At 37.9% G+C, this 15,493-nt stretch overlaps 1 protein-coding gene across 1 annotated transcript in view; it reads right to left on the bottom strand.

Annotated features, from left to right (window-relative positions):
* The window catches only part of EDARADD (EDAR associated via death domain), an 83,146-nt gene extending 71,764 nt beyond the window's left edge, over nucleotides 1-11,382 (bottom strand). The window contains exons 1-2 of the mRNA XM_061404918.1: nucleotides 10,944-11,382; nucleotides 2,232-2,333 (exon numbers count right to left, since the gene is read on the bottom strand). Coding sequence (XP_061260902.1) covers nucleotides 2,232-2,247 — 16 coding nt within the window. The 5' untranslated portion in view covers nucleotides 2,248-2,333; nucleotides 10,944-11,382. The remainder of the gene's footprint in view (nucleotides 1-2,231; nucleotides 2,334-10,943) is intronic.
* Nucleotides 11,383-15,493: the final 4,111 nt, after the last annotated feature.

Raw genomic sequence — 15,493 nt, 5'->3', positions numbered from 1 at the left:
AGTTGGTAGCCATTCCCTTCTCCAGGCAATCTTCCCAATCCAGGGATCGAACCCAGGTCTCCTACATTGCAGGCAGATTCTTTGCTGTCTGAACCATCAGGGAAGCCCGTGCTATTCAGCAGGACTTTGTTTATCCATTCTGTATGTAATAGTTTGTATCTACCAACGCCAAGCTCCTAGTCCGTCCCTCCCCTAAACCCTCCCTCTTGGCGACCACTGTCTATGAGTCAGTTTCTGTTTCATAGTTAGATTCATTTGTGTCATATTTTAGATTCTACATATAAGTGATACCATGTGGTATTTACCTTTCTTTTTCTGACTTATTTCACTTAGTATAATAATCTCTGGTGCATCCATGTTGCTGCAAATGGCATTTTCTTCTTTTTATGGCTGAGTAGTTAGTATGCCATTGTATATATGTGCCACCTCTGCTTTATCCATTCCTCTGTCAATGGACATTTAGGTTGTTTCCATGTCTTGGCTATTGTGAATAATGCTGCTATTAACATACAGCTGCATGTATCTTTTTGAATTATGTTGTTGTTGTTCAGTCACTAAGTTGTGTCCAACTCATTTTGACTCTATGGACTGCAGCACACCAGGCTCCCCTGTCCTTCACCATCTCCTTGAGTTTGCTCAAATTCCTGTCTGTCCATTGAGTTAGTAATGCTATCTAACCATCTCATCCTCTGCCACCCTCTTCTTTTGCCTTCAATCTCTCCCAGCCTCAAGGTCTTTTCCAAGGAGTTGGCTCTTCGCATCAGGTGCGTCAAAGTATTGAAGCTTCAGCATCAGTCCTTCCAATGAATATCCAGGGTTGATTTCCTTTAGGATTGAATGATTTGATCTCCTTGCAGTCCCAAGGGACTCTCAAGAGTCTTCTCCAGCACCACAATTCAAAAGCATCAATTCTTTGGAGTTCAACATTCTTTATGGTCCAACTCTCACATCCATACATGACTAATGGAAAAACCATAGGTTTGACTATGTGGACCTTTGTTGGCAAAGTGATGTCTCTGCTTTTTAATACGCTGTCTAGGTTAGTCATAGTTTTCCTTCCAAGGAGAAAGCGTCTTTTAATTTCATGGCTGCAGTCACTGTCAGCAATGATTTTGGAGCCCAAGGAAATAAAGTCTGTCATTGCTTCTACTTTTTCCCCTTTTATTTTCCATGAAGTGATGGGACCAGATGCCATGATCTTCATCTTTTGAATGTTGAGTTTTAAGCCAGCTTTTTCACTCTCCTCTTTTACCTTCATCAAGAGGCTCTTTAGCCCCTCTTAGCTTCCTGCCAATCATAATATCATCTGTGTATCTGAGGTTGTTAATATTTCTCCCAGAAATCTTAATTCCAGCTTGTGCGTCATCCAGCCCAGCATCTCATACGATGTACTCTCCATAGAAGTTAAATAATCAGGGTGAAAATATACCAGTTTGTTGTAGTCCTTTCCCAATTTTGAAACAGTCTGTTGTTCTATGTCAGGTTCTAACTGTTGCTTCTTGACCTGCATACAGGTTCCTCAGCAGACAGGTGAGGTGGTCTGGTATTCCCATCTCTAAGAATTTTCCACAGTTTGTTGTGATCCATGTAATCAAAGGCTTTAGTGTAGTCAGTGAAGCAGAAGTAGATGTTTTGCTGGAATTCCCTTTGAATTATAGTTTTGTCCAGATATATGCCCAGGAGTGGGATTGCTGGATCCTATATTTCTATTTTTAATTTTTTAAGGAACCTATCTACTGTTCTCCATAGTGACTGTACCAGCTTACATCCCCACCAACAGTATAAGGGGGTTCCATTTTCTCCACACCCTCTCCAGCATTTCTTGTCTGTAGACTTTTTAATGATGACCATTCTGACCAATGTGAGGTGCTACCTCACTGTAGCTTTGATTTATGCATGAATCATTTTTAAAGGTTCTTCTACTTTTCCCTTATGCAATGCCTGCCCTTCTACATACACAAGATTAAATCTCTCTTATCTACACCCATAAGCTTACTTTGAATTATCTATACATCAAGATGCTTGAGCTAGAAAACCACAGTTTTTGTGCTGTGTTTGGTTTCCCCAAAAGGGAACAACACAGTGTGGGTGATTCTTAGTATGGTATTTAGCTAAAACATTTAGAATGCCATGGGTGGGGTATGAGAGATGGGAAGAGAAAAAGAGGGACAAGGAGAAAAGCTGAGACTGGGCAGCGAGCACTAAAATTTGTTCTAGAAATCCTTACTCACCACACACGTGTGTCATGGTGCCTTGACATGGTATGATTTCCAGCTGATTTCTTATCTTTATATATAACAATGTATTTCATGCTCCAGATTTTGAGAGAAAGTCTATACAAAGAGATGAACAGATATGTTAAAACCTCAAACCCAACTAACAAAAATCAGCTAGAGGAGATTTTGTTTTGTTTTTGCTGTGAGAAGGGCAAATGAGCATTATCAGAGATCAACTAAAAATTGCACAGTCAGCACCTGAGTGCATAATTTCCTGTGTTTTGTGCCCTGAGAATATAGAACACAGGCTCAAATTGGTGACTCTGGAATCTACAAAATCACCAATCATTTTAAAAATTAATTTAACAACTTGTACTTTAGAATTTATTCTAAGCTAAAGCACAAAGGTGGATCCAAGTGAGTCAGTTGAGAACTTTCAGAACTAATAAGTCAATCTAGGTCAGAGGAGAGAGAAAGTTCCACAAATGGAACACCAACAGCTTTCTTGTACACCAATGATAACCAGCCAGGCAGGAATGATCTCACTTACAGCAGAAAAGAAAGCTATAGAATAACTAGGAACAAATTCATGACTGAAGGGATTTAGCATGCCTGCAAGGAATCTAAAGGTTCTATATAAACTGAATCACACTAACAAGACCTTTTCCTGGAACATGAACCTGATTGCAAATTCATATGGAAAGGTAAAGTCAAGATCACATTGAAAAAGAATAGCAAAGAGAGGGAATGTCCTTCAAAGATGGCAAGATCTTATATATCAATAGTAACAGTGGATTAATGAAACCTGCTATATGATAGAGACAGTTAAATGGTGAAAAGATGGACAGTTCAAGAAACAGTATTAGGAGGATATTTTGCTATTTATAGGGACAATACAATTTGTATTCCTGCCTCACTGTATATACAAAAGTAAAATTCAAATAGATTAAATATCTCACTTTAAAACATTTTTAAAATTATTAAGACAGAATATGTGAGAATCTCTGAATAACTTTTGTAACAGAAAAAGCTTTCTTTAAGGAGAAAAATCATAAGACATAAAATTCTGATAAACCTGAACACATAAAATTCAAATTCTGTGCCATTAAGACAATAGAAAATCATAAAACAGGGTATAAACTCAGAGAAGCTAATTCTATAAATAATGTTCTATTTTAAAATTATAAGATACAAAATAAAATGTAATTATAAAATATCTTATTTGTAATTATAAAATAGAATATTATATAATATATAATGTCATATATAAAATAAGATTATTATCTAAAATTTTAAGAATTTATTCAAACAAGTTACAATACAATAAAATAAAATACAATGTAAGGTTAAGCAAAGACTAAATAGAAAATTCCTAGAAGAAACAAAAATGGTCAGTAAAACTATGAAAAGGGACTCAACTTTCTAAAAATAAGAGAAATACAAAAGAAAACAATAATGAACTAGCAGGTTGGCTTAAACTTAAAAGGCTGCTAATATAAATTATTGGTAAGACTGTAGAGAAACAAGTCTTCATACACTGTAGGAATGTAAATTCATATGATCACATTGGAGAGCAATTTGACCTCTGTACATTCCCTAAAGGCACTCTTACACATGATGCAAGGAGACATGCATGAGATTGCTGGTTGCAGCATTGTTTGTAATAGCAAAGATCAGAAACAACCTAAATGTCCATCAACAGGAGAATGGATAAATACGATATAATCGTGCAATGGAATATTTTACAGAAGTTACCAAAAATAAGCTTAATTTTTTAAAAAAATGAAAACAACAACTTGCAGAATGATGAGGGGTAGACACAAAGCAATCTTGTTTTCTATAACAACAGATAAAAATTTTTAAACGGATACACATCACCTTTGCCTTACAGCCAAGATAGAGTAAGAGGATGCTGATTTACCTTCTTGTCTGAAGCAACAACAGCAGCAACAAAACAGACAAAATATATGAAATGACAGGTTTTAAGGTACTGCACATCAGACAAAGAAGGAAAGTGATCCACAAGAGCTGGCATATAAACATGGTGATTCCTAAGACTGCCACAGCTTACTGCCTTGAGAGGATTTCCAGGTTGCAGTGCAGAGAAAGGGAACCCAGGCAGAGCCCAGTGGACTCCCTGATTTGAAGAGATGCAGCTAGAAGTCTGAGGAGACCAAGGCTGTCCTGTCTAACTCACAGAACAGAGTTCTATAGAGACTGCACAGAAAGATGCTGGGAGATCATGGCATGTCCCCCTTGACTCCTTAACATAACATTGACTGATGGTAGGTACAATCGTGTTGGAAGTGACCCCAAACTCAGGAAAGGACCGTTAGAGGGAATATGTGAGAGGATTAGAGGGAGCAGTACCTGGTGCTCACCCAGGGCCAGTAATAGTGCTGTTTGTACCAGTGAGACTGAGAAAAAAACCTTACATTTCATGGGCATTTGGTAGAGTGCACAGATGTTTTGCTTCAGTAGCAGGGCAAAACCTAGTCCCTAGACTAAGCAAACACGGTCTCAGTTCAGCTAACAGAGCTTAAAAGTAAGACCCAAAAGGATAAAACTTAAAAAAAAAATTTAATTGAAGGATAATTTCTTTACAGAATTTTGTGGCTTTTCTGTCATACATCAATAAGAATCAGCCATAGGTACACCCATGTCCCCTCCCTCCAAAACCTCCCTCCCATCTCCCCCACATCCCACCCTTCAGCCTGTCACAGAGCCCCTGTTTGAGTTCCCTGAGTCACACAGCAAATTCCCATTGGCTATGTCTTTTACATATGGTATTGTAAATTTCTATGTTACTCTCTCCATACATCTCCCCTTCTGCCTCCTCTCCTGCCACCGTGTCCATAAGTGTGTTCTCTATGTCTGTTTCTCCATTGCTGCCCTGAAAATAAATTCATCAGTGCCCTCTCTTCAGATTCTGTATTATATGTGTCAGCATACAACATTCATTTTTCTCTTTTAGACTTACTTCACTCTGTAAAATAGGCTCTAGTTTCATCTACCTCATTAGAACAGATTCAAATGTGTTCCTTTTTATGGCTGAGTAGTATTCCATTCTGTATATGTACCACAGCTTCTTATCCATTCATCTGTCAATGGACATCTAGGTTGCTTCCATGTTCTAGCTATTGTAAATAGTGCTCAGTGAACATTGAGGTACATGTGTCTTTTTCAGTTTTGATTTCCTCAGGGTATATGCCTAGGAGTGGGATTGCTGGGTTATGTGGTGGTTTTATAGCCATGAAGGGTTTTATACCCAGACAGGTATGTGCATGATATCTGGAATACACAGATGGCCAGGTTTGCAAGAAGAAGGAAAATACAGGCTCATACCCGAAGAAAAATTAGTCAATTGCAACAGAACCAAAATTGACACAGATGTTAGAATTCACAGAGAAGGACATTAGTACTTTTTATCATAACTGTATTCTACAGGTTCAACAAGCTAATCAGATGTGGTGGTGCACAGAAAATATTAAAAACCCAAAATAGAACTTTCAGAGATTAAAGCTGTAATACCTAAAATGAAGTATACACTGACTGGGATTAACAGCAGATAAGACATTGCAAAAGAAAGATTAGTGACTTATGTATGTGCTCAGTCAATGATTTGTGTCTGACTCCTTGCAATCTCATGGACTGTAGCCTGCCAGGCTCCTCTGTCCATGGGATTTTTCAGGCAACAATACCAGAGTAGGTTGCCATTTCCTCCTCCAAGGTATATTCCTGACCCAGATGTCAAATCTGTGTCTCCTGCATTGACAAGCGGGTTCTTTACCACTGAGCTACCTGGGAAGCCCTTAGTGACTTGAAAACATAGCAACTGAAAATACTGAAAATGAAACTCAGAGAGAAAAAATAATTCTTTTAAAAAGTGAAAATTAACTATGGGACAGCTTCAAGTCACCTAGTAAATATGTAACTGAAATACCTGAAATGGAAAGAAGAAGGGGGACCAAAAATGTTTAAGAAATAATGGCTGAATGTTTCCCAAATCTGATGAAAATCTTAAACTAAATCTCAGGGAATCCCAAGCCCCAGAAATATAAACATGACTTCACCAAGGCACAGCATAATCAACTTACTCAAAGCCCCTGACAAAGATAAAAATCTTAAAGCAGACACAGGAAAACAGTATGCATTACAGAGAGATAAAAATAAGGATAACAACATATTTCTCATCCATGCAACCCAGGAGACAGTGGAACATCTTTAAATAATTGAAAGAAAAAATTGCCAATAGAAGTTTATACCCAGTAGAAATGCTTTTCAAAAATGAAGACAAAATAAACTTTTTCAGACATACAAAAGTTAAGTTAGTTTATCTCTGGCAGACCTGCATTACAGAAATTGTTAAAGAAAATCCCTCAGGCAGACAGAATGGCACTAGATGGGAATTTGGATCTATGCAAAGAGTGACGAGCACCAGACGTGATGAATATATGGTTAATAAGAAAAGGAATTTTCATCTTATTAAGAGTATTTAAAGGTTTATAGATTTTTTAAGCAAAAAAGTAACAATGTATGTGGAATTTATACCATGTGTAGAGGTAAAATTAATATCAACAATGGCTCAAAAACCTGGAAGAAATAAGTAGAAGTATATTCTTCTAAGGTTCTTAGAATTGTTATGTCATTTAAAGATATACTGTGACATGTTAAAGATGTGTGCAATAAACTCTAAAGCAACCACCAAAATAACACAGATAAGATTTATGGCTAATAAAGCCAATAAAGGAGGTAAAATGAAATTCAGATATAATATAGTTTCACAGTTTCCTAAAAATTAAATGTACATCTACCATATGATCCACTACTATATGATCCAGTTATTCCACCTTTAGTTATTCACCTAATTAAAGCATATTTAAAAGAGGTGTTCATAAATATAAAAGCTAAGTGTAAAATGTCTAGAAGAAAGCAGAAGAAATTTTTGTGGCTTTGGGTTAAGCAAAGATTTCTTAAGTACAATACCAAAAATACAACATCGATTAAAAAATTGAATTATTGAGCTTCATCCAATTTCAGAACTTTTGCTCTTCTATAGAAAGTTAGAATAATGCAAAGACCAGCAACTTCTGGGAGAAAATATTTTCAAGAACGTATTTGACAAAGGGCTTTTATTCAAAAATAAAAAGAACCCTCAACACATAAGGAAACATACAACCCCAAAACAACAAAAGAGACTGGACAAGACATACAAAGAAATACTTCACCAAAGAAGATGGCAAGAAAGTACATGAATAGATGGTCACGTCACTAGTCTTTTGAGAAATTCTAATTAAATGCATAATGAGATACGACTTAACCCTTGCTAGAATGGCTAAAATTTAAAAGACTGACGATATCATGTGGTGGCAAGGATGGGGAGAAACTGGAACCATCCTTCCCTAATGGCTGCCATGTTAAGGGGTACGATCTCTTCAGAAAACCATCTGGCAGTTTCTTAAAATTTTACATATACACCTACCACATGATCTTGCTGTTCCATATATGATATTTACCCAAGTTTTTAAGAAGCACATGTCTAGACAGCAACTTGAATACAAATGTTTACTGCAGCTTTATTTGTAATAGCTCTAAACTGGAAACAACTCAAAGGTTCATTAACAAGTGAATGGATAAAAATATTGAGGCTTATCTTTATAATGAAATATGTATGTGCATGCTCAATTCTTTGTGATCCCATGGACTGTAGCCCACTTGGCTCCTCTGTCCATTGAATTTTCCAGGCAAGAATACTGGAGTGGGTTGCCATTTCATACTCCGGGGGATCTTCCCGACCCAGGACTGAACCCAAATCTCTGGCGTCTCCTGCATTGGCAGGGGGATTCTTTACCACTGTTGCTGCTGCTAAGTCACTTCAGTTGTGTCCGACTCTGTGTGACCTCATAGACGGCAGCCCACCAGGCTCCCCTGTCCCTGGGATTCTCCAGGTGCCACCATAATGAAATACTATTCAGCAATAAAAGGAATGGACTCTTGATACACATAACAACATGGATGCACCTTCAAATGGTCATGCTCAGTGAGAGAGGCCAGGAAAAAAAAAGAAACGAGTATATGCTATATGACTCCATTTATATAAACCTATTGAAATTCAATCTATCTATAGTGACAGAAAGCTGACCAATGGATTACTGGGCCTAAGGATGGGAAGGAAGAATAGATTATAAAGGAAAATGAGTTGACTTTGGGCATGATGGATATGCTTGCATCATGGTATTTGTGGTGATGGTTTCATAGGTATATGCATATGTCAAAACTTATAAAATTGTATATTTTAAATTTGTACACTTGATTATCAGGCAATTATTCCTCAGTAAAGCTGGTTTTTATTTAAAGAATGGATATGTGTCAAACTCATAACAATGGCTGATAATGACTATATCTGGGCAACAGGAAAATGACCAGGAATGAGAAAAAGTAATAATTAAAAGGAGATTTTAGCTTTGCCTGTAATGTTCTAATTTTATAGTATAAATATTAATTTATATATACCTCATTTAATTAAAAATTTTAAATAGAAAATTTGGAAATGATTTTCATAAAGGTACCAGCTTAACAAAATCAATTTTGATCCAAGCGAATGTTCAGTTACTTCAGTCGTTTCTGACTCTTTGCGATCTTATGGGCTGTAGCCCACCAGGCTCCTCTGTCCATGGGATTCTCCAGGCAAGGATACTGGAGTGGGCTTCCATGCCCTCCTCTAGGGGATCTTCCCAACCCAGGGAAACCTGGGCTTCCTCAAACGCACATCTCACTTCTCCTGCATTGGCAGGCAGGTTGCTTACTACTAGCACCACCTGGAAAGCCCCTTGATACTCTTGCCCCTCCACACACTGTTCCACAGGCTGATCTATTTGCTAAGCTTCAGTCACCTGAAAGGTTCTCATTCTTCTCATTTTCCAGACTATGAAATGTTCAAATAAATAAGTAGTAGTTGATTTTTTTAATCTATTTTACAGAATAAGTGGTGGTTAGCATATTTGATGGAGAAGGAAATGGCAACCCACTCCAGTGTTCTTGCCTGGAGAATCCCAGGGACAGGGGAGCCTGGTGGGCTGCCATCTATGGGGTCGCACAGAGTCGGACACGACTGAAGCGACTTAGCAGCAGCAGCAGCATATTCGACTTTAGATTCTTCCTTCCTTCAGTTACACCATTGGCATTTTGTTCCTTTGTGTTATATTATTTTTATCCCTCTTCAAAGGCAAACAGTTTTATGCTGTTACCGATTAGTTTTATCCAACCAGGTTTTTCTCTGGGGATAATGGGAACATTGTGAAAGGAGCAAAGACTGAAGAGGAGTCAGGAGATGGAAGTTCATAGAGAGGGAAGGCAGGGGGCGCCAGAGGCAAACACAAGTGCAGAGGACCTCTGTGTAAATTACCAGAACCAACGCCGGGACATAGCAGTCTCAGTGGAAAAAACCGGTACTTCCTCATCAGTAAATGACACTGGGCACCATCAGCATGAAGAGAGGTTTAAATCGGTTAAAACAGAAGGGGAAGTTTAGGTTGAACACTACAGAATAGAATTTCTCATAGGTTAATAGAAATGGATGGACCTTGCTTGCATCTTGGAGATGCCCATCACCAGTAATTTAATAAAAGCTCTCTCAGTTTCACACCTTCTCATTTTTTTTTTTTTTTTTTTTTTGTAGAGAGAGGGGATTGTACCATTAGTTGTTTCAACAGGCAACTTCTTGTGATGTTCAGAGATTTTTCATCTTAATTCGTGCAACTGCCGAAAGAGACCAGTACCCATCTCTCTCCACGCCGCCCCCCACCCCCACCCCGGATCCAATCGATTATGAATACTTTAGTCATTTTTTAAAAATAGAGTTTGGGATTGAGGATTATGGATGTGAATTTTGAATCTAAGAAGAAAACTATACAAAAAAGTAATTTTCAGTGCAGGAAGATAATCACTTCAGCTGAAGTATAAAAAAGAGATAAAGGAAAATGCTGCTGCTGCTAAGTCGCTTCAGTTGTGTCCGACTCTGTGCGACCCCAGAGACGGCAGCCCACGAGGCCCCCCCACACCCCCCACACCCCCCCTCCCCCCCTTCCCCCTCTCCCCGCCCGAGGCCCCACCCCCACCCCACCCCACCCCCTCCACCCCGTCCCTGGGATTCTCCAGGCATAGCACCTAAATGTTCAATGATAAGACAGTGGTTGAATTATGATCCATCAATGATGACCACAAAAGTAGGTCAATACAACAATAAAATAGTTATTTTGCCTTCAGTTATGTAAAACTTTATAATGGCGAGCATGTAAAGAACTTGGAAGTCACCACTCTTTCCTAACAGAGAGTGCAACAAACTGAAACATCAACAATTATCCTTTAATTGATCAAAGGAGTGATGTCACGGAGCAACTGGAGAGACCAATGGGTCAATACAGAGAATCACAATTTACCAGAACAGAAGCACATAAGCAGACACCTCCATAAGCCAGTACCAGGACAGGAAAACCTGAACCGCAACTGACAAAAATCCTGAAGGTCTCAGTGTAGACCAGTCTGAGAGATAACTCTGGGGAGGTGGTCAGGGGGCACATTTATGAGTTTTACCTCCAAGATTTTTTTTTCTTTTTGCTGCACTTCACAGATTGCAAGAACTTAGTTCCCCATTCAGGGGTTGAAACCAGATCCTCGGCAGTGAGGGTACCGAGTCCTAACCACCGGACCACCAGGGAATTACCTTACCTTCAGGATTTTGGCCAGGTTCTTACAATGAATATAAGCAGGGGAAGCAGGAAAAGGAATGATTTGAGATACCCAGAGTGAGTGAGTAAAAGTCACTCGGTTGTGTCTGACTCTTTGTGACCTCGTGGACTATACAATCCATGGAATTCTCCAGGCCAGAATACTGGAGTGGGTAGCCGTTCCCTTCTCCAGAGGATCTTTCCAACCCAGGGATCAAACGTAGGTCTCCTGAATTGCAGGCAGATTCTTTACCAGCTGAGCCACCAGGGAAGCCCTGAACATTCTGTTTTTAGCAAGACCTGCCCTCCAGAGAAACTATTTAGAAAGCCTAAACTACTGGGGTTTTATGAGAGCCTCACCAGCCTGGGAGAAGAAATGCCCAAGTCAGGCTGCCTCTAACCTTCCACATGAGGGAAAGGAAATACCCAACTCCAAACTATCAACAAAATCCACCAGAGCTGCTTCTTGCTATCAAAATCTTAATGATGGAAGGCCATATGAACTAAGCATGATGACGATGACAATGCCTAAGAAATTAATTAGCAAATCTTTTTGTTTATAAAATGAGTGATAATTTTAAATTTAAATATCATTTCATTAAAGAGGCATATCCCTTACCTCAAAAAACTTACATATTCTTGGGAAGATATGTACAGATGGTGAAATGAAAAATATATAAAGCTGGATAATGGATTGTCAAATGATTGATACAGACAGTAAGTGCTATAAAAAGTTTAGAGAAAATAGAAATATGACAGGAAGAGATCCTTTTGAGTTGTAAAGTTCACAAAACTAACAAAAGTATTGTTAGCCCTTAAATGAATGGGAGCTGGGGTGAGGAGAGGTGGGAGCAAATATACAGATGAGAATACAGTGTGGATCATCATATAGTGAGAAATCAAACAATGAGGGCAGATGCCTATTAAAGTAAAGGTTCTTGGGACTTCCCTGCTGGTTCAGTGGCTAAGATTCTGCACTCCCAATGTGGGGGGCCGGGGTTTGATGCCTGGTCAAGGAACTAGATTCCACATGTCACAACCAAAGAGTTTCCATGCCGTACTTAAGAGGTCCCACATGCCACCATAAAGATCAAAGATCCTGCCTGCTGCAACTAGAACCTAGCAGAGACAAGCAAATAAATGCTTGTAAAAATTAATAACAAGTAAAGATTTTTATAGGAGGTAAGGTTGGAAAGGAGTGGAAGAGTCCGAGAAGACTTTAAATGTCAGCTGGAGACTTGTTTGTCTTTTTGAAGATGGTAAATATTATGGGTTATATGATAAAGTTTTAATGTGACAGAAATTAATTTTGTTTGGATTATGAATGCTTTATAATTAAAATTCTATGTCCAGGAAAATATCTTTCAAAAATGAAAATGAAATAAAGACATTTTCAGTCGTACAAAAAGTTGAAAGAAATCAGTAGCAAGAGACCCATACTCTAAGGAATGTTAAAAGAAATCCTTTACATAGAAGGAAAGCAACTATGGTTGGAAATTTAGATCTATACAAAGAATGAAAATCAGTGGAAATGACAACTACATGGGTAAATATATAAAACCTTTTCCTTATGATTTAAATCCTTTAAAAATATAATTGGCTGTTAAACAAAACTTACAACAAAGTATTATGATAATGGTGGCACAGCAGTAAAGAACCCACTTGACAATGCAGGAGACACAGGAGGTGTGGGTTCAGTCCTCAGGTTGGGGAGTTCCCCTGGAGAAGGAAATGGCAACCCACTCTTGCCCGGGAAATCCTGTGGACAAAGGAGCCTGGCAGCTACAGTCCACGGGGCTGCAAAAGAGTCAGACATAACCGAGCACATTATGATAATACAATGTACAAATATGGATAAGTAAAATAAATGACAACGATGTCTCTTGTCATGTAGGCCAGGAGGAAAGTGGAAATACATTACTGTAAAATATACTGTGCATAAAATGGTGTATCACTTGAAGGAAGACTGTGGTAAGTTAAAGCAAGCAGAATATCAGCAACAATCCTGTAGACTGGAACAGCACTACTCACCATCTTGACCTAACTGACATTTATAGAACACTCCACTTCCTGACAGCAGAACACACGTTCCTCTCAAATCCACACAGAATATTTTCCCAAGTGGATCACATTGTGTCCCATAAAATAAATTTGAAAAGATTCAAGTCATATGAAGCAGATGCTTTGACAACAATTAGATTAAGTTACAAATCAAAACGAAAAACATCAGGCTTACCTGGTGGCTCAGTAGTAAAGAATCTGCCTGCCTATGCAGCAGGGAGACTCAGGTGTAATCCCTGGGTCAGGAAGATTCCCTGGAGAAGGAAATGGCAACCCACTGCAGTATTCTTGCCTGGAAAATCCCATGGACAAAGGAGCCTGGCAGGCTACAATCCATAGGGTCGCAAAAGAGTCAGACATGACTAAAAAACAACAAAGACATCACTGGAAAGTCGCCAAATACTTAGACATTAAAGAACATACTCCTAAATAACCTAAGGTACAAAACAGACATCAAAAGGGGAAAATTAAAACATTTTGAACTAAGTTAAATTGAAAATGTAATGTATCAAAATTTATGGGATGCCATTAAAGCAGTTGTTAGGGAGAGTTTTATATTACTAACACCTAAATCAGAAAAGAAAAATGTCTCAAATCTATGACTTTAAAAACCAGAAAAAAGGAGCAAATAAAATAAATAAGCAGAAAAAGGAAATAATAAAGATTGGAATGGAAATTAATGAAATTAATGAAATAGAAAAAAAAAAAAAACAGCAGAGAAAATCAGTGAAACCAAAAGCTGGTTCTTTGAGAAGATCAATAAAATTGACAAACCTGTAGGCTGAATAACTAGGAAAAATTATCTTCTCTCTGAAGATATAAATTGCCAGTATCAGGAATGACAGAAGTGACATCATTACAGATTCCACATATAGTAAAAGGAAAATGTGAATAATTTTATGCCAATAAGTTCAACAGTTTAAATGGCTCAGAGCCATTTATTAACTCATTTTTAAAAATGAAAAATAAATTCCTGCGTGTTAACATAAATAATATACATTTTGCAAAAAACAACTACTTTTTTCTAAAACAAAAGAAGTCGTAGAAGTGTAGCAATGTTTTAAATGTTTACAAATCTCCTTGTGCCTGGCTTAAGACAGCAGAATTCTTGTATTTGCCCGTGTATTTAATCTCTTGTGATATGTTTCAATGTAAATTTATGAGGAAAACCCAGCCTCACATAGATGTATGGTAGCAAAATGAAGGGTTATTTTAATTGTATTCTAAAACAGTTTTGAATACTCTTTTTTGATACCAGATCAGAACTTGTAAAAAGAAGCCTATGTTCAGTAATTAATGTTACAGTATCTTATTTTAGTTGGGAATGACCTAGCTATTTAATAAACTTCTACCATTTAGCTTAATTTCAGTTCAGTTCAGTTCAGTTGCTCGGTCGTGTCCAACTCTGCGACCCCATGAACTGCAGCACGCCAGGCCTCCCTGTCCATCACCAACTCCCGGATTTCACTCAAACTCACGTCCATTGAGTCAGTGATGCCATCCAGCCATCTCATCCTCTGTCATCCCCTTCTCCTGCCCCCAATCCCTCCCAGCATCAGAGTCTTTTCCAATGAGTCAACTCTTCACATGAGGTGGCCAAAGTACTGGAGTTTCAGCTTTAGCATCATTCCTTCCAAAGAACACCCAGGACTGATCTCCTTTAGAATTTAGTGAACTCTAAAGTTTCAAGCTATCAAAATCTGGAGAGATGATTTTTTAATTTTTATTTTTGGCCATGTGGCTTGTGGGATTATAGTTCTCTGACTAGGAATTGAACACCAGGCCCTGGCAATGAGAGCACTGAGTCCTAATCTCTGGCCCCACAGAATTCCCTGGAGAGACTATTTTTAAGTAGATATTCCTAAAACATAATTATTCCCAACCAGTTTACCTAAAAGCTTTTATGTCATTTATATTAATTTACTTATAAAAATTTCATTATACCAATTTTTTTCTTTGTTTAAGACCAATCATTTTTTTTTATTGTAGTAAACTACAAGTAACATTAAATTTTACCATTATAACCATTTATAAGTGTACAATTCAATGGTACATTCATATTGATGGGTAGTCACCACTACCATTCATCTACAGAAGCCTTTTCATCTTGCAAAATTGAAATTCTATGCTCATTAAACAATAACTGTTTATTCTTTCCTCCCTCCAGCCCCTGGCAACCACCATATTGATACTTTATGCCTCGTGATCTTGACTGTAAGTGGCTCTATAAGTTTCTCACATAAGTAGAATCATACAAGTGTCTTTTTTGTAACTAGCTTATTTCACTTAGTATAAAGTCCTCAAGGTTTACCCAAGTTGTAATATATGTCATAATTTCATTCCTTTTAAGGGGTGAATAATATTCCATTTTATGTATACACACATTTTGTGCTTCCATTCACCTATATAAGTTATTTTTCTTGCTGACAAATTTTGCAACAGATATAATAAGATCTTATTTGGCTTCTAGAACCTAGAAGTATTATGCTT

Source organism: Bos javanicus, chromosome 28, assembly GCF_032452875.1.
Source record: "Bos javanicus breed banteng chromosome 28, ARS-OSU_banteng_1.0, whole genome shotgun sequence".
Taxonomy (NCBI): Eukaryota; Metazoa; Chordata; class Mammalia; order Artiodactyla; family Bovidae; genus Bos; species Bos javanicus.
The sequence above is the reverse complement of the archived record's forward strand: the minus strand, read 5'-3'. Positions and strand labels throughout refer to the sequence as shown.